The following is a 20,341-nucleotide window of genomic DNA, read 5'->3' on the forward strand; positions in this document are numbered from 1 at the left end:
GACACAGCATCATCATTGCTTACACTTAGTGGGAGTTACTTAAAGGTACCACATCAGGCATTTAAGTGGGAGGTTGTTGGGTCTTAAGGCCCTCTAGCCACCTCTTTTGTATATCTGTATACTCACTTATTCTTTGGGTGTGAACCACCCCTAGGGTCACTTAAGTGAAAGCTTATAATGTGTAAACTAAAAACAATAGTACATTGCATTGCAAGGTGTGTCGATTAGCACATGCGAAAACACCCTGTGTTAACCCTCACGCACATTCCTATCACCTACGACGGACGTTGTATTATTTACTTGGTAGAGTCAGGTACCGGGCTTGTCGGTCCAATAGGAAAAGGGTAAGAGTGATCGTCGATGAGAGGTACACTCTAACTGGAACATTTAAGGGATTAGTTGGCTAAGCATGGGCGTCCAAGTGTGAATGGGGCGAGCTCATATAAAAGTCAACTAAACCTAAAATTCACTCATTCTCTCATTTGTGCAATTGAAGAGTGCTCTTGCTCCATCTCTATCTTCTTCTTCTTCATCTCCTTGTGTGTGTGTGTGTGTGTGTGTGTATGCGTGAGAGAGAGAGAGAGATAGATAGATAGATAGATAGATAGAGAGAGAGAGAGAGAGAGAGAGAGAGAGAGAGAGTGCGATCGAGCATTGCGGCGGCACGATGGCTGCGAGGCGGTTGAGCGCGGCGTAGCGGCGTCTCCCTCTTCTTCGCGGCGAGGAATCCTCCACGACGGCAAGCGTAGAGCGGTGAGTGACACACCAACGCCATCTCTGAGCTTACTAGTTTAGGCTTGTTGTGTGCTTGGAGCCATTTGTGGCTCGCACATATCGGCACCTTCCTTGCATTGACATGTGTGACATACACGCACATTTTTGGCGCCGTTGCCGGGGAATGCCATACACTAAGCTTGAATGGCACTCTGTGCTTCTTTTGTGGTGCAATTTCAATTGTAGGAAAGGTAAGGAAGGAGGGTGTGTGTGTTGAGAAGAACGATTTTGTGTTACTACTGTGTATTTTTTTTGTTAATGGAGTTTTCAAAGGTACTGTGTTTTTTCTCTGTATAAGGTGTTAGTATTAAGGTTGTTAGTTCTGTGTAATGTAATGTACAATAAGTAGGAAGTAGATCTGTGAGAGCTAATAGAGTGTGTTAGTGTGTAACAGTAGGTGTATTAGTTGGAAGTAGGTAGGTAGAGTGTGTATGTGCTCTCGTGCAGGCCTCGACGACCTTATCCTTTATAAATAAAAATAAATTTAAAAAATTTAAAAAATAAAAAATTTTAAAGGTAGGACCGAGATCGGGAATATCTCCCAGACCCAAGCCCAAGCTCACGCTCAGGCTTAGGCCTCAGTCGCCTTTTAAAATTGTGAATTTTAGCTTCACATGTAGCTAAAAATCGATTTTTTGAGGACCAACGGAGCTTCAGGTGACCGAACGTTGTGCTGTAAAGCACACCGCGACCCCTGAGTGATACGCTTGTTTTGAGCTATCACACACTTTAATAAAAAATCGATCATTCAAAAATATTAAAAAAACATAAAAAAACGAGCGAAAATGGACGCTTAAAAAAGTAAGCGGTTAACCTTCGAGGTTATTCGCCGACGCTTGTAGGGTGTCAAAGGCACATGCATCTGCGCTTTGGTCGTGTGCTAGAGACGGAGCACCTAGAGAGAATTTCGACGTACGCGAGTTCTCAATATCCACCTACTTTAGGTTTCGGGCCCTCGGCGGGGACCCAAGGTAGTACAAACCAAGACCTGAACATAGCGGCTAGTGACTCTTCCTCTGACTACGACGTCATGGAGGGTTTTCCAATGCCTAATCCCGATAGTTCAAGCCAAGACATGCATGCCATGGGCCCGCGGTCCGGGCTGAGCGTGCTTAGCCGCTTGAAGGAAACCTTTAGTAGAGCCACTCGCTTCGAACATGGAGCTAATGATGTAAATGAGGGGGGTGGGGAAGTAAATTCTCCATTCATGACCAACATAGACCCTATACCCTTAGAGAATGTGCACGTGAATACTTCAATCATTGCACCTCTTGACTCTTCAGAGCTATTCCCCTCCGAGGTCATATTACCCGATGGTAGAAGCCTTGCCGAAGTGCAAGAGGTTGAGCGGTATATCCTTGCAGTGAGGGAAAAGGAAGTCGAGAGCTTACGCAAGGCGGAGCAATGAAGAGAGTTAAAAGCGAAAGCCCCTTTGTCAATATCCTTGCTAAGAGAGCAATCAAGTGCTCTTGACTTAGCAACCGCTAAGGGCCAACCTTTAGAAAGCCACATTGCATCTGGTTCAAAGGACACCCCTAGCACCTCAATCCTAGATGGAGCGTTCTTAAATGAGAACTAGGAGTACGAACTACAAACGGAAACTCTGACCGACCTATACACAAGTCACACCTATCACGTGGGTTGGTTAGATGTCCTACAATCCACAATGGGTCCTACTAGTGTGGAGGATCAACAACAAAGAGTTTGTGAGGTCATCCATAGAGTCATTGAGTTAGAGAGACAGAACAAGGGGATCAACATGCCTTCAACGGGTCTCATGAGATTCTTAGATACAGGAAAGGCTAAACAACCGACCTTATCGCAAATGGAGACTCCCTCGGTAAGTCCGATGGATCCTCCATATGTTGTTTCTCCAGGGGTCTCAGTGCAATTTGAGCCCACAAGTGATAGCTTCACCTTTTCAAGTCTAGCTCATCTTTCCCTTGATGACACCACGGCTACCATGCCTACCCCAATGATGGGCATGTCGAGAAACACGCCATGGACCTCATTTGTTAGTAAAGCACCACTACATGGTAGCTCAATGCCTGCAACAGTACCTACAAGTGTGTACCAATCGTATGCACCTATGGGTCATCGCACTCATGTAGTCCCTACCCCTCCCATTGTCTCAACTACCTATGCTCCACAGCCACAACACCCAAGCTCTTATTTCCATGGGACTATACCGGCTAGCATTAGCATGTCACATCCGACATCTGCTATGCCTAGGGCCACACATATGAACTTTGGGCCACCACATGGCACAACATCATACCAAACGTGGAACCCAAGGGCTTCCTATGCGCCAAGCCCAATGCCAATACCTACTCCATATGTAGTCTCTCGAGCACCTTCGCCCACGGTGCCTGCTCACTTAGGTGACTTGGAAACATTTACTCAAGCTATCGGTCGATCTATTGCTGAGAATATGCGTAACATGCCTAATAGAGAGCCTAGAAGTAAAGTAGTACATAAAGCCAAGCTCACACAAAAATTTAGTGGAGACGGGGGTGTAAGAAAGCATATCGAAGTGTTTGAACAAATATGCGATTCTCTAGGAGAACACAATGACCTGCATAAGAGCAATGCTTTAAGCCTAACCTTAAGTGGGAAAGCAGGGGATTGGTATAGAACCCTAAGGGTGGAAGAAAAAACGATTTACCCTACTCTTAGGAGACTGTTCTTGAAAGAATACATATGAGAGGGAGTACTTTGGGGTGTAGCCTCTCAGCTCCAGAAAGCCCAACGAGAGGAAGGAGAGTCGGTGAGAGACTTTATAAGTCGCTTGAAGCATTTGAATTCTCGTTGTAACCCAAATGAGCCTTCAACAATAACCAATTGCTTGATAGATTCATTAAGGGGTTACGACATGAGGATATCTACAATGGCCTAGTCATTAGAGGTATCACCACTTGGGAAGCAGTCACCACCAATGCGATCCAATTGGAGGATAATTTAATGATTCAAGGACAAAGAGTGTCTGTTGAGCCTAAATCTGTTAGCTCGCAAGCATCAGGGCATCAGCCAATGACCCTAAAGCCTATTGCTAAGGAGCCAAAGATATCTGAGATGACTTTAGCAGATCTCACCAAGGCTATTCAAGAGAGTCTTAGAGCCAATCGTGCCCCGCAAAACAATCATATGTATCCAAGAAGGGAGCAACAATGGTGCTCAGTATGCTATGGACCGCACAGTACCAGTGAATGCCCTACTTTTAGAGTAAAATTCAATGGGAACTGCAATGCCTGTGGAAGGTATGGTCATCAAGCTAAGGATTGCATAGTATTTAAGTGCGCAATGGCCAATAGACCAACCTTAGCATGGACAGACACACCTTGAGTGCCTGCATTGATGCCGCCCCCACCTCTTGAACAAACAGCACAACACATGGTCCGTAGGGCCCAAAATGTTGTTCAAACAACACCCTTACCACCTCTAGTGCTAGGACCGCAACCACCACATCCGAGAATCACTTTTGTGAGTCAAGTGGGTTGTGAGTCATCTATTTCTTGTTTGGAAGGCTGCGAGGAAGATATAGATCCTAATATTGCCTATGGGATGGATGTGCTTGAAGAAAGTCCACAATACTACATGGAGGACTATTGGGGACAAGTCAAACATGTATATCAAGTAGTTGCTCTTGCGGCAAGAGGCCAAAATATCAATTACACTACTAAGAGACCACCACAAGCACCTCAAGCTCCCTAGTTGGCAAGCACGACAAGCACCTCAAGCACCTTAGTCAGCAAGCACGTAAAGCACCTTAGTCAGCAAGCACGACAAACACCTCAAGCACCTGAGTCATCAAGCATGACAAGCACCTCAAACACCTTAAACTTGGGCCGGGTTCCCACCTCAAGCTCAGCCCTAGCTTACCTAAGGTCAAAGGACTTTTTAACACTAACCTTTGGAGATCTTTAATGAAGCTAACCGTAAGGTCTTTAAGCGCCATTGGTTAGCCTTTCTCTTTGACATACCATCTCTTATTTGGGCCCCTTTACCGTTGGCCCCGTGTTGAGATAGATCTATAAGCACATGTCTATATCCTAACCCTTGTTCTCGTTTATTCTCCCACATTAAACGATCATTTTAATATGAGAAAATAATTTGGGGTGGTTAGATATTAGATTTTATGACATTGCATCTCTCTTGAGATCATAGTCGTCCTCGACTATGAGGCAGAAGAGATAAATCCTTAGTCATTAGTCGTCCTTGTTCCAAGATGGATGACTAATCCATTTGGTGCTTGGGAGACATAGCTACCGCAAGCATGTCTGCTCTTTAATCCATTTCATTCTCCCAAGTAGAGTGACAAATTCTACTTGGTGTTTGAGAGACATCGTCATCACAAACATGAGTCTAAGCATACATACTATTTAAATTTGTGCACAATAAAAAAAAGAACTAGTCTTATAAGACAAAAACATTGGTCATTTTAAAAGAAATTTATACATTTGCTTACTCTAATGTAGCATAGTAAGCATTGACAAGGTGCATACTATCCTTAAGTTGTATTCCTTGCATCCATCTAGCATCTTCAAAAGGATAATTTTTAAACTTAATAAGATATCGTCGGATAATCTTACCATGTCATAGTACCTTATCTTTTGTTAGGTAAAGGTGGTGTGCCTCACCCTGCTTTGCCCGTGTCTGCCGACCAGTCCATCCACCCACATTTATCTCCTTATTCTTTATACATACAAAGAATAGGAAGCTCTCACTCATTTTCACATTGTGCTCATACAGTGAGATTTGGGAACTCCACCCCACATCCCTATGTTCTCTCTCTCTCTCTCTCTCTCTCTCTCTCTCTCTCTCTCTCTCTCTCTCTCTCTCTCTCTCACCTTCTCACTCTCTGCACACACACCGCATTCGCGCACTCACAATTGGTATCAGAGCTTTGGCGACGTGCGTGCAACGGCTTCTTGATGAGACGGAAGCGACGGAGCTCGCGGCTTCAGCTCAACAGAGGTGGATACAGCTCGATGGTGTCAGATCTTAGCTTAGGCATGTATATTCAGCTTGTGTAGCAAGCCATTGCTGAATTTTTCAGAAAAAGAGCAGGAACAAGAAGTGTTGCAGCTCGTTTTTGTTGTTTTTGGCTCCGGAAACAATGTTTTTTGCGTATCTCCGTCACACGGAGTTGGATGGATATGATCTAAGAGTTTAGATTGGGATTTTGGCACATTTCGGACGTGATGGTGATGTCCATTTTTTGATAGCAAGTGCAACATCAACAAGTTTATGCTGCATTTTTTGGCCGAAACGGAGGTTTTTGGCATATCTCTCACACCCGGACTCGGATACATATGATCTAGGAGTCTACCCTGAGGTTTTGGCACGTTCCGGACACGTTTTCATATCAAAAGTTTGAAATTCTGAGTACTGAATTTTTTACAGCAGCGTGTCAACAATCTCGACATATCGAGGTTTTGTAGTTTGATTCCTACAGTGTAAAGAGTGATGCGGTTTGCATCTTTGGCTATGTATGACACCCTCTGGTGCTATTTGAGAAGAATTCACCTTGTTTTTGCGTATGCAAGTGATACTTGGGGATGTGACTTTTGAATCGTTACACATCCGAATGCAGTTTCATGCGCATTGATTGACTGTGTGGGGCATTTCAAAGAGCTTTTTTAGCATGGTTTTGTGCAGTCTCATGCTATGTATGCATTATGTGGATACAGTTTGAGCTAGCCACAGCTCAGAGGTAGCAGGTTTACAGGTTTGCAATGTTTTTTAGATAGGTACACATCCATAGAGCTACTCGGTCAGCAGTGAGCCTGTTTGCCAGGCTTTTGGCATTGCATGTAGACCATTTGTGGATTTTGCTACTAAGACAGTGTCTATTGTCATGCGTATTTGGTGAGATTTTTTGAGTTTTTGTTCAGTTTTCAGGGGGAACTCTGCCGGATTTTTCCCATATTCTTGCCGTGGTGTATGCATATTCGCAGTTTGCTCTCTGATGGTATAGTGATCGATATATTCCCACTTTGACAGTGATCGAGTGTTTACTCTCACTTTGACATGTTTGGTGTTCTTGTACCCACTCTCGCAGGAGTGAGGATTTGCGTATGCTTGTCTGGCTACAATACAGGCTAGTCACAGGTTTCACAGGTTTTTTGCAGATTTCTGCAGGCAGTTTGCCTTGTGGGATGCGTTTTGAGCTAGTTTTCTCTCTACTTGCATATATGGTTATGCGCTTTACGCTTGATTGAGCAGTTTGTCCCAGTTTATGCTTGCAAAGTTTGCAGATTGTGGAGTTGTTTTATGCATATGTGAGCATCGATTTTGATGCAATTGATCATGCTTTTGAGCGTTGTAGTGGTCGAGTTACCTCCCACTTTGTTTGCCATAGTTTTGGCATGGATATGGAGATGCTTCAGGTTAGAGGCAGTTCTTGCTCACTATCGCGACTAACATGTTGGCACTGCGGCCACGATGGGCATATTGGGCATCATTGCTTCAGGTGTATGAGGCAGCGGAAGAGGCAGATGCATGGTGCTACTATGAGGATAGATGCTAGAGAGTATGCATGTGACGGGCATGTCACTTTTGAGTTTAGCTTGCCTTCAGACTACTTTGTGTCTTGAGATAGCACATTATCTATACATTTTCTACTAGATGAGCATGTAGTTTTTCACGTGACGCCACGTTGTGATTTGTTTTGCTCTTTCTCTAGTGGGAGACTTGGTTGTGTGAACTTTGCTTATGGTTCAGCATATGAAATAGAGGGTGCTGGAGATGTATGCAGGTCTTTACCTAGCAGTGCATTTCTTACGCTACAAGATGTACGTTATGTACCAGGACTCAGTCAGTCTCATTTTAGTGCGTCAGTTTTGCAGAGTAGTGGACATTGTGTACTGCTTGGAGAGCGGTCATTTCATATGCATAGGGGATCACTGGTGATAGCTAGAGGTGCAAGGAGTGGTATGGTATACCCTTTGCATATTTCTGACACACGAGGCGGTGTAGTCTCTGTGTATTTGCAGCCATGTTTGGAGCAAGAGACGAGGCGTGTCTCTTTTGCGGATGTGCTACATGGAGAGCAGGTTGTGCATTTGTCTTGTGGTGAGGTTCACACAGACAGTGGTATCCCTCGGGATGCACAGCTTTGTCAGCCATAAGTTGAGGTGACATCCGTTGAGCCAGAGACTGATGCATTTTTCTATGATGTATCTGATACGTTGGAGGAAAGAAGTGTCCTTCAGACAGCTGTGTGTGATTGCAGTGGTGCCGATCTTTTGGTTTTGCAGTCATTCTCAGCAGATATGCCTTTGCTAGACGATGCTGACATGTGATGCATAGTGAGTTGGTTCCTGATGAGGATGCATATGGCACTGAGGTTGCTAATAGGGATAGGTTGGCACACATAGTGCATGTTTCGTCGGCTTTTGGGTCTCTCATGTCTTACCTTTTGGTCTGAAGACCTGATCTTGCTTATGCGGTTAGTGCATTTGCAATGAGAGTTGTCAGTCGTACGATGACTGACACTGACATTGTGCATTGTGGAGCCATGTAGGTTGTCACTCAATACCTACATCAAGAGTCTCATTGTAGCTCTAGCCCTAGTGGTATGCATGTTGCATCTACACTAGAGTGGTTACAGAGTGAGCCAATAGGCATATGTTGAGAGTCGTCTTTTCTCACCTCTTGTATATACTAGTTGTAGGCTAGTCTTCTCGCCATTATCGGCACACAACCTTTAGTGGGAGAATGTTAGGTAAAGGCGGCATGCCTCATCGTGATTTGTCCGTGTCTGACGGCCAGTGTCCGGCCGCCCACATTTATCTACTTATTCTTTATATATACAAAGAATAAGGAGCTTTCACTCATTCTCACATTGTGCTCATACAGTGAGATTTGGGAGCTCCACCCCACATCCCCGTGTTTTCTCTCTCTCTCCCACCTTCTCACTCTCTGCACACGCACCGCATTCTCGCACTCACATCTTTATGCCGAAGGATAGCTTTGGGTTGTAGCACCTCTTCTTGGTCTTCAACTTTGGGAGGGTCTTTAATAATTGGTTCACTTGGTGGCTCTCCTTTGTAGGGCTTAAGTAGACTCACATGAAAAGCATTGTGTATGATCCAATGGTTGGGCAACTTGAGTTGGTAAGCCATCTCATTGATGGGCTTCAAGATTTGGAAAGGACCATATTATCTTTTTGCTAGCTTAGCATAATACTTTTGATGGCCCGTAGGATTTTTGCCCGCCGTTTGCCTCAATCGAACCTTAGGAAACTTAAGTAAGACCCAATCATTTTCTTTGAACGTTAAGGCCCTTATGTGCTTGTCACCAACAACTTTTTTCCTTTGTTGAGAGATGGATATAGCCTCCTTAATCTTTTGAAAAGATTCTTGTAGGTCACGGCTATACTCATCGGCCAACGAAGATCTTCCCATGTACTTTAAGTAGCAAGGGACTTTTAGGTCTTCCCTCAATTATTTCAAAAGGTGCTTTTCCCGTAGAAGTATGTACAATATTATTGTAGCCATACTCTACAAGAGGTAAGTACTTTTCCCATTGTGAGCATTGATCTACTTCTGTAACATAAGTCTTTAGTAGATCAAGTATCGTAAGATTGGCTATCGTAAGATTGGCCATCCGTTTGTGGATGATAGGCCGAAGAGAAATTCAATCTTGTTCCTAGATTTTCTCTATCTCATACGATGGATGTTGTTAATCCATGATGTTTGAAAATCTGTGATATAAAGAGAGTTGCCATTTGGTGTGCCTTAATAGTCTTTTTGACAGGAATAAGGTGTGCTTGCTTGCTAAACCTGTCGACTATTGTCCATATTCCCGTATTTCCATGGATAGACTTGGGTAATCCAAAGATAAAATCCATAGATATACTCTCCCATGGTGAATTTGGGATATGCAATGGCTGGAGTAATCCAAGTTGCTTCCCTCTATTATACTTGGTCTTTTGGCATACTACACATTTTGAAACATACTCTAGTATGTCCACTTTCATGATAGGCTAATAGAAGTAAGTTTCTACTCCTCGGAGAGTAAGTTGAATGCCTCTATGCCCCGCATAGGGAGGAGCATGGGATTCATACATGACTTTCTCACGAAGAGAGTGGGTAACACATAGCCTATTGCCGTGGAGAAGATAACCATCCTGCAAGGTGAATGATTCCTCTTCATTCCCCAAAGCAAGGGTTGACATTATGTCTCTAAAGTCAAGGTCAGTAGCATATTCATCTATCATAGAAGATAGATCATTGAGAGTAGCTATAGACACCGCATTAACTTTTGGTCGTTGTGAAAGTGCATCAACCACTTGATTGTGCTTACCAGCAATGTGAACGATATGGAAATTAAATTGCGAAAGAAAAATTGCCCACCTAATTTGTTTGTTGGAAAGCTTGGTTTGCGTCATGAATTACTTGAGACTTTGGTGGTCTGTTCGTAGAATGAACGGAGTCCCCAATAAGTAGTGCTTCCATGTGTCTAGGACATGTAGAACATCTAAAAGATTTTTCTCATAAATGCCTAAGACACGTTCATCTATATTGAGCCTTCGGCTCTTATATGCTATGGCATGCCCTTCTTGAAGCAAGACTGCTCCAAGACAATCACCACAAGCATCACATTGGACCTCAAATGGCTTTGAGAGATCCGCAAGCATGAGGACTGGTTGGGAGATAAGCTTCTCTTTGAGCTTGTCAAAAGCATTTTGCTCCTTAGCAGTCCATAAATACTTAACATTCTCTTTGTTAAGTTATGTAATGATCCTGCTATCTGAGAGAATTTCGTTATGAAGCGTCTATAGTATGCACACATACCAATAAAGCTTCTTAGCTCATGTATTAGGCCATGCTTTTATTATCTCTAACTTCGATGGATCCATATGGATACCATCTTGAGAGATAATATGACCTAAGTATTGAATCTCTTGAAGGAAAAATTCTCTTTTCTTTTGGTTGAGAAAAAGCTTGTTCTCCCTCAATGCTTGAAAAATCACTTGGAGATGTTGCTTATGTTCCTCCAAAGACTTGTAGTAGATGATGATATCATCAAAGACCAGTGAATTTGCAGTAGGGTCTAAAGATTTTCTCCGTTAGATTTTTGAACGTAGTTGGTGCATTAGTCAAGCCAAAAGGCATGACTAGATATTCATAAATACCAAACATTGTGCGAAACATGGTCTTTAAGATATCTTCATCCACTATCCTTATTTGATGATAGCCGCTTTTAAGGTCAATCCTACTGAAGTAGGTAAAGCCTTGTAGCTTATCAAACAGATCTTCCATCCAAGGCACGAGAAATCTGTTTTTGATAGTGATATGGTTTAATGCTCGGTAGTCCACACACATATGGTATGTACCATCTTTCTTTTGCACTAAAAGGACCGGAGAACAAAAGGGAGAGTAGCCAGGCCTCAACAAGACCCCGCACATCATGCACTATCTCCAACACATTTTTGCTTACATTCTTGTCATGAGGATATGATGCCTTTGTTTGCTTTCCAACGCACAAGCCTCACAAACCTTATGCATAAACATTGAGAAGCCTATCATAAGCTCTTGAATTTGCATAGTTTTCAGTTTTTGCACATTTACATGTCCAATACGCTTATGCCAAATGCCAACATTTGTAGCAACTCTTGACTCTTGTAAGGTTGGATGCATGCAATATATTAGCCAAATACTTCATCTTACAATACGTACCTTGTATAAATAGTAAGAGGCATTGTATCATCTTGGTTTCAACATGATCAGAACACTCCTAAGTTTGCAAGTCTCAAAACCTTTCGCCATGGTTGATCATGTGATTTGATGCACCACATTTTGATACATTTGCAAACATATTGTTCATCATATGTTGCACAACAAACAATATTTCCGGCTCTTCTACACCCTTGCTAGTATTTGCGTAATTGTTTTGTTGCCTTCTTTGTGGACAGTCACGCTACCATTATTATGCACATTGTTTTTAAAAAAAATTCAAAGACCTCTTTGGCTCCCCTTGCCTCATAAGTTTCCTTTATCATCTATGTTTTTAATTTGATTGTCAAGCATATGTTGTGTGCCTTGATTCTGGTTTCCATGACAACGACCATCTTCACCAGTGTTCTTCTCTTCCACACTCAACAAGGACACAAGATTGGAAAAAGTCTGAATGCTTTCTTGAGTATGCATAGAGCTCTTGAACTACTTCAATGTTGATGCAAGCATGCTTCCACCTTAGCATTTTCATAAACCATGACACCAATAGATGCAAGGGACTCACATGTCCTTAATCTTTAAAACATAACCATTCACTAACATGCTCATTTTGTGTTGAGATCTATCTTCAACTTCAGCTTCCTTGTCTTATTATTGGTCCCATTTACTGAGACCAAATTCTTCCACACCTCCTTGGGGGAATTGGCATTCAGTATATGCCTAATCATGGTATTCTCCAACCTGACAAACAACCAATATATGACCATCTTGGTTCTAATCTTTGAGGCTTTTACCTTTGAGGAGTAGAATTCTCCTCAAGCAACAATGGTGCGTCTTCCTATTCACATTCAATAACCTTCACCCATTAGAAAATTGGTTCTTTCGATCTTCCAAACATGGAAGTTGTTCTTGTTTAGCTTATCACTAAAATAGCATTGCTTTTATAATCGTTAAGACATTTTGCAAAAAATAAAAAATTTGCGCAAAACCAATAGCGAACAAAATATAGTCTATATTTGTCGCAATCTATGACCACAGTACATGCACATATCTTTGTGTTCATACATGCAAACACACTCACTCCATAAATGAAGGCCAAAACGTGCCCAAAATGGAATTTCGGCTAATAACTGTACTCCAAAGGATTGAATAACATCTTGAACACACGATGTCCCACAAAAACCATCAAAATCATACAGTCACTCCAACAGTTTTGTGGCTTGTTGATGTGTTTGTCGCTCTATCAATTGCATGCAAATATTCTGGCTTGGAATGTCCAATATATGGACTGTCCAGATCTGCGACCTTGGGCAAACTTGTGAGCTCTATCCATGGCCCAAGTGTCAAAATGGGATTCCCGTTCTAGGTGAAGGGGAGTGGAAGAGCAGGGTGTGAATAGGGAGCTTGGTCTTTCCCCCACATGAAAGAGAAAAGAGTGGACTTGGTGAAAAAGTAGAGATAGATTGAAAATAGAGACGGAGAAACCTAATATGCTTGAGATGGTGAGAGATAAGAGGACATAGGAAGGAAAATCAGTTGTTAAGTCAAGCAGAAATAAACCCAAGGCAACCATAGGCCTACTTGCAATTTCAATCACTCAAAAGAGTAATGGATCCAAGGAGTTAAACCCAAGGCAATCATAGGCCTACTTGCAATTTTTCAATCACTCAAAAGAGTAATGGACCCAAGGAGTTAAAACCCAAGGCAATCATAGGCCTACTTGCAATTTCAATCACTCAAAAGAGTAATGGACCATTCAGGGAACAAGCAAGTAGGTGGTACGAATTCTTTTTTTTGTATGTATTATACTATTATGTGAAAAAATGAGAATTTTTAATATTAAGCACTTAGAAAAGGATAAACACTAAGCACAGTAAAGTTGCATGCAATCAAGATGTATACGAAAATGTACAAAATACAAAAGAAATCAAGATTTAAACAAAGCATAGCAAAATTGAACAATCCCCTCAAAATCCTCGGGAACGTTCGTAACTATGTATTCAATATTGTTCTTCACCTTCTTTTAATGTGTTTTAGTAAAGATAGATACTAGATTCTGCACACTATCTTCCTAGGCAACCCTGGAGATTCTGGACAACATCTTACTAAGCACATATCACTAGTGAAAAACAGATTTTAATTGAAAACGCTTCGTGGATTCCATTGCAATGTCTGTTGAGAAAACTATGAGTCCCTTCACATTATCATGAATTGGCAATGCCAATCACTCACCTTCCAAAATCAAATAATCAAAACGGGACAGAATGTGAAGCTACTTCAAACACTTAAAAAACCAAATTTCCTCTCTAAAAGTGCACTTAATAGAGGGGTCAAGCACATTGTCACAAAGAAGTCTGGTGATTCTACCCCAGAATCACAGTTGTCATGTAGATGGCACTCGACAGATCAATTCCATGTTACTATGGCAGAAATCAGACTGGAAAACTTTGCATTCACATCCAATGCTACTTTTGATGTATGAAGCTGGAACACGTGTTTTTGAGCTTCTGCCTGGAAATTCAGACCAGAAAGATGGTAGACACATGCAAACATAGGTTCTTGTCACTATGTGAGATGGCACATCTCGTATGGTACATAGACTCGAAAACAATTGTATCACTTTGGATGCCTCCTTGATGATATATGTATGTATCTATATATGGAGACATGTAAATGTATGCCATATATCCATACAAACATATAAATAATGTATCATGTGTGGTTGTATCATGTTATGGGCATTGAGCTCAAGGTAAGATAAAATCAACCTTGACAGGAAGATCAAATCATCAAGGTAAGATAAAAGCTTGGCAACACAAGTGTCTCAATGACATGTACCCGATGGCTATATACTTCAGAGTTCTTTTCATAATTACACCACGTTTCTGAAGGTGGAACTCTTTGAAAAATCATGTCCTTTAATGTCAAATTTGTCCAATTTGTCAATATGTAGGGCCTCCAATCACCCTCATGTTTACAAAATCAAGTCATCTGCTGACTGCTGATGGGCAGCCAGCTGAGAAAATAACAGCAGCTTTGCCTTATATTAAGCCAGATAAAATTGAGGCTAAAAAATTATCACCTGGGCTAGTTGCTCAAGGTCAATACTTACAATGTACTCTAGACTGACCGTCTAGCAATTGTGTAGTAAACCATGGAATTAAGAGCTCAGCACCCCAAAGAAAACTATCATGTCAGATGGGTGCGTGCACAAAGAGACCTTAATGTTTCAAATATATCTACAACTCTGCTAAGCTTTTCCCTTTAATGAAGTCGAGCATTTGAAGAGATGTCTGCAGCAGCACAAGGGATGCGTTCGATAGATTCTCTAAAAACTCTTCGGCAGTGGGTTTATCTCCATCCACAATGTCTGTGATCACCTTCAATAAGATCACTGGAGTAGACAGAAGGTGTGCCACATAAAGCACTGCAGCACCCTGATCAAACAACAGTACACAGCTTTAGACTTCGAAAACCAAAGATTAAATACGCAGTTATGTGTAAAGCTGGCTTAAAGGCCTATCTGCAAATGATTACAAGCATGCCATATGGATAAGTATGAAATGGAACCATGAAACATAAATAGCACATTTGTTACAAACACCGAGTATTACAACTTCAGGAAGAACAATGAACAGCTTCAATTCCAATTGCAGAGGATCCCTTCTTGTAAAGGAGAAACTTAATTGGACTGAAACCTGGATGATTGATCCAAACAGGGAAGAAGCAAACATCTAAGCGCAATCCCTACTCCTCAACCGACACCCTCTGCCTCACCAACTTCCATCTTCCTATTTTAACCCACCATCGTGCCAGTACTTGTGAGTTGAGAGACCATCCGGATATCTGCAGTTTAGATGTTATCCCCTGGAGCAGTAAGTAACGGTATTTTCTGTGGATGTAGAGAGTGGAGTTGCTGCTACAACCATGAGTCGACCTCAGAAATTTATACATTTGCATCTATTGTTCTCCAAATTCTAGAGCACTTATCACAGATGATGAGAATATTCCATGGGAGTCTTGCTTTGGTCATGTCCAAATTGCTACTTTGCAACATCTTATTTCCACGGATATGGTTATTGTCTTTCCCAAGCTTTGCAAGCCTCATCATGTTTGCTCTTCATGTGAACAAGGAAAACAACACAGGGACATTTCCATAGGAGGCCACTTTTTGTGCCTCCCGTATTTTGGAGTTAGTTCATGCTAATCTTTCATGTCCTACGGAGGTGGACTCACCTGGTGGTTCAAAGTATAATTTTGACACTTGTTGATGATTGTTTTCTTTTGGGCGTGGAAAAGATCCTTCTATTAATTTTCTGAAATGCTCAATGGGCTACATCTCCCCTAACAAGAGGGTTAATTTGTACAAGAGAAAAAGGGAGACCCTCCCATGCTCAAATAATAAATATACGTCTAAATTGCGAAATTCAGTGGATACCCTCCCTCGCCAACCGTGAAGAAAGGACCTTGGTGCCGCAGTTGTATGAAAGCCTCGTGCTATCTCTCTGTTGCTAAATCTGAAGGGAAAATAATTCCAAACGAATTATTGAAATAATAAGTGAGAGGGTTTTCCTCACTAGAGCCATCCGAGTACAAATATTTCTAGTGCATCATTAAGAGTAATGATGAGAGCATTGTGGACGGCAATATTTGTAAGGCCGCCAAGAACGGATACTTCTGATGCGTCACATCGAATGGGTGACAGGGAGCATCGGGAAGAAGAATTCGACCATCTAGGAACGGACATCTTTGATGCGTCATAGGTGTCAAAGTCGACGATGCGGAAGCGTAGAGAACCAAGGAGAGAGAGAGAGAGAGAGAGAGAGAGAGAGAGAGAGAGAGAGAGAGAGAGAGAGAGAGAGAGAGAGAGAGATGAAATGTTATATTAACGTCTACGAAAGGCCAAAATGACCTATGAGACCAAAAAGTTATAATTGGTGAATCTGATATCATGTCCGAGGACGGAAATTACAAAGAACTAACATTAAAACACTAAGGAAAAAAAGGAATTGAATCTGAAGCTGATCTGGAATTGAGACGAGATATAGGGGAGGGGGGGTTGGTGGGTTCAAACAAAATCTCTTATCGGTCATTGTCGAATCTCATCAACCTCCTCCATGGTCAGTACTCTGGTTGGGCGTCTTGCATGTCGAGCTAGAGTGATCTGTATCTTCTGCTGCAGCCTTCGTCGATGGTGGGAGAACCCACGAGGTCGCGGGCCTCTGGATCTTCCTAGCTCAGTGGCTCGGTCAAGCAACATACCTCTAGTGTGGGTGGGCTTTGAGATTTGCTGTGATGACTCCTCTGGCTCTCCCCTGGCTGGTGTAAAGAAATCTGTGATTCGTCTCTGAGACTGTCTTTCCCTGATGTCCTCAGCAAGCTCTCCATAAGTTTGCGCAGCTCTAGCAGGAACAATCCGAGACATCTCTGATCCTCGAATCTCATGACCCTAGAAAATGCTCCGAAACCTTCTCTGAACACACAGTGGAAGCGGCCGCGTATCTCATAGTACACTAGGCAATGACATGTGTAGTGCAGCTCTGCTAAGTTACATAGGTGACATATCCTTGTCCCTCCTGGTACCCCTCGAAATCGGCTAGTCTCGATCTGGAGCTGATGTGAGTATGTGCGTATCTGCCCAATAGCGCATCGTATCCCATGAGATAAGTGCGTATCCATGTATGCAGGCCTAGTCACAAAACCGTCCTTCGTAAGTTGAAGAAGATGCTCTTTATAGAAGGCTATCTTTGTGCCCAACTCCTGTGTCGGCTGTATCCATGTGCTCTTGGTAGAGCTGAATCAGATCCTAGTGTAACTGCGACAAAGTACCTGCGAACAACGACAAGTGCTCTGCAGCGCTCTTGGACTCATCTAGTTGCATGCCAACAAGTTTTCGCATCAAATGCACTTGGTTGACAGGCGGCGTATTCTCATACATTCCCTTTAACTTCTCCCATACATCAAAAGCACTTGTGAGACCTTTCATATCAATGACTGTCTCATCGATCACGGCCATTTTAATGTATGTAACAACCTTCCTGTTCAGGTTAACCCATGCTTCATCCGTCATATTCTGTGGCTTTACCTATTCAAGTGCCCCTTCACAATCCTTAAGAAATAGGATTCCCTGGATCTTGTCTTTCCAAAGATCGAAACCTGTTCCATCGAACCTCCTAATCTCGAAGAGATTCTTCACATCCGAAGAAGATGAGGCCATAGTTGTACGAATAAGAGGGCTAATACGCTGAATTTTTGGGCAAAATGCACAAAAACCAGAGTATAGCCTCATTGAGGATTGCACTACAACTCCAAATGGTCACAGAAGCAATTTGGGGCAAAATAGGTCGATTTAGGCACAAAAAACAATTTCTGAAATTTATGGGCAGGAAATTTCAGCGAGCGAATTTGTGCTCAAAAACAACAATTTTAGTTGTCTTTAATCTCACAGAACATACATAAGGCTAATGCACAGCCTTTAGAAGCATGTAAGAGCAAAAGCCTCAATTTGTAGCATCAAATTGTGTGAAATTGAGGCACAAATGGTCATACGTAGCCAAACTTTGTCAAACGTGTATAGATTGCTTCAATTTGCACTTCCCCCAATGTAGTCGCATCATAAAAACACTCGCAAAAACCTGTGTAAATCTGAAATTTGCTGAAAACACCTGTTTTAAGACCTATTTTTCGGCAATTTCAGTGTTTTCGGGTAGCGGGGACTTAGCAAACGTGTTCCCACACCTTAATACATCATTTGCAAAACCTGTATTTTGCTGTCATAACCTGTAATTTGCTGGTTTTGACCTAATTTCAACCTGTTTTAGGTCAATTTGACTTGCCGGGAGCTCTCTAGTGTCCGGGGACGAGTCCTTTGGCGATGAAATTGCAAAATCTCGTGTGAAAGTTGACCTCCTTGGCTGAAAATCAGCGTTTGCAGGTTTGGGAGCAAACCCTAATTGGGCTCTAATACTAGTTGATGAGCGCGCGGCGGTGTGTGCAAGTGATAGAGCACGCGAAGATGTGCATGCCTTGAGGCTTGAAGTGGAGGCACTGTGCTGCAGAAGGGAAGAGCTAGCAGAACGAAGAGGGAGAGAGAGAAAGCTCACGTTTTTGGGGAAAACTCAATAAGTGAGTTTTGGGTTTTCCCACTTTTATTATAAGTGACCTTTCAAAAATGTGTCTATTTGAACCTGGACAAAGTATAAAAATGTACAAAAGGGGTTATTTAGGCCTTTAACCCAACACGAACAAAGCGATCCCTCTCTTTGGTGCTCCTCTTCCTCTCTATCCTGCAGGCGAGACCCCCTCTATTCCCACCGGCTGCTAGGAGCTATAAAAGCAAACTCTCTCCTTCTCTAAGATAGAAGAAAAAGCCAGCGCTAGATGCAAGCACATTCTACTGCAGATTCAGCCACAAAGACGCCGGCTGGTGATGCCCATGAGTGTAAGGGATGACGCCATGACCAAGTAGGCAAGTTCCGTCACGATGAAGTGCCTACGGAGAGTGCTTCCAATGCAAGTCACGATAAGTTGCTGTTTTTCTCTGTTTTCAGCCCATAAATGTCGTAGATGGGGCTGATCTACGAGAAGGAACCCAAGAACTACGAACATGTTGTTTCTTGTGTATGAAAGAAAGGGAGGATAAGAGACTAGTATTGGAAAGTGGTTCAAAGATTGTGGTAGAGATGCGATGTGGAAAGTGTGCATCTATATGTTTGTGGGGTCAGTTGTCTCATGTTAGGCATGGTTGGCGGGTGTTGTAATCCCACGCCTTGAGGCAATTCATCCTCACAGAGCTTGTGGGTGGGCGAGTCTCTAATTCCCCTGGCCTTGCGTGAGTTGTGTTCTGGAGGCAGTTTGAAGAGAATGTTTTGTTAATAGTTTGCGAGGTTGAGAGTGTGTTTCCAAATGGGTAGAGAAGCTACAGAGATGCCTCGCTCTGGATTTTTTTGTCACAGTCACTCAGATGGGGGTCACACTATAACAAACAGAGAATGTTTGAGCCCGCAGACGCTCCGTATCAGGCCCGAAGAGTACACCAAAGGGAGATCCCTGCTGCTATGCTGTGGAGAAATGCATGACATCCTGCACCCTCAGTTTGGTATCTGGAGCTAGCTGGTCTTTAAACTTTTGCATATCATGGTTGGACTTCCCTGAGTAAATAGCTTCACATCATTAGAGTTAGAGCTCCATCCCTTTCATCTCTAGTACACATGTATACATCACCCAGACATACTCCACCTCAGTCTCCTTTGTTTCATATTTTCAGCACTTTTGTCCCCTTTTTTTCTGGATATCCAGGAGACATACACATGTACATTATTAAGTCTCACAGGCTGACTTTGGCTTAGTAGACAGTCGAGTAAAAAATCAAAACACTTGAGACCAATCTCCAGATAGCTAATGTAGCATACCTCCATGTCCTTAATAGTCGCATCATTAGATTTGATTATTTGTTCATCCTGAGGTGTCATGTCTAACGAGTTGCCGGTCGACAACTTCCCTTCCTGTAGAGACACTTGAGTTAAACACTTGGATGACAAGAAAACATGTCTACAAACTGCAAAGAGTCATATGTCACCTTCAATTGTAAAGTTTGTACAAGATTTGGAGTTGATATAGTTGTGTTTTCACCAATGCCGTACTCATCGAAAATCTGCAAAATGCATTAATTTAGAATGTAGTTCAAACACACAACATTCTAGAAGTGCATATTATAGTCCCTTCAAGGCCTACCGGGATGGGTATACGCCGGTCATGATTAGCTGCCTTGGTTGCTATATAAGCATCTGCTACTTTTGCACCTTTACCCTGTTAGATCAAAAATCTCAAGAGCAGAGAATTTTGAAAAAAAATTGCAGACACAAAAGTTCTAGCTGCTTTTTATA

The 20,341-nt window shown here is 42.4% G+C and overlaps 1 protein-coding gene across 1 annotated transcript in view; it reads right to left on the reverse strand.

The window, feature by feature from the left end:
- Positions 1–14,298: 14,298 nt before the first annotated feature.
- LOC147433915 (5'-methylthioadenosine nucleosidase-like) overlaps positions 14,299–20,341 on the reverse strand; it is a 67,598-nt gene continuing 61,555 nt past the window's right edge. The window contains exons 5-8 of the mRNA XM_086490538.1: positions 20,190–20,264; positions 20,035–20,109; positions 19,868–19,960; positions 14,299–14,893 (exon numbers count right to left, since the gene is read on the reverse strand). Coding sequence (XP_086346664.1) covers positions 14,696–14,893; positions 19,868–19,960; positions 20,035–20,109; positions 20,190–20,264 — 441 coding nt within the window. The 3' untranslated portion in view covers positions 14,299–14,695. The remainder of the gene's footprint in view (positions 14,894–19,867; positions 19,961–20,034; positions 20,110–20,189; positions 20,265–20,341) is intronic.

Source organism: Adiantum capillus-veneris, chromosome 19, assembly GCF_014529385.1.
Source record: "Adiantum capillus-veneris isolate H3 chromosome 19, ASM1452938v2, whole genome shotgun sequence".
NCBI lineage: Eukaryota > Viridiplantae > Streptophyta > Polypodiopsida > Polypodiales > Pteridaceae > Adiantum > Adiantum capillus-veneris.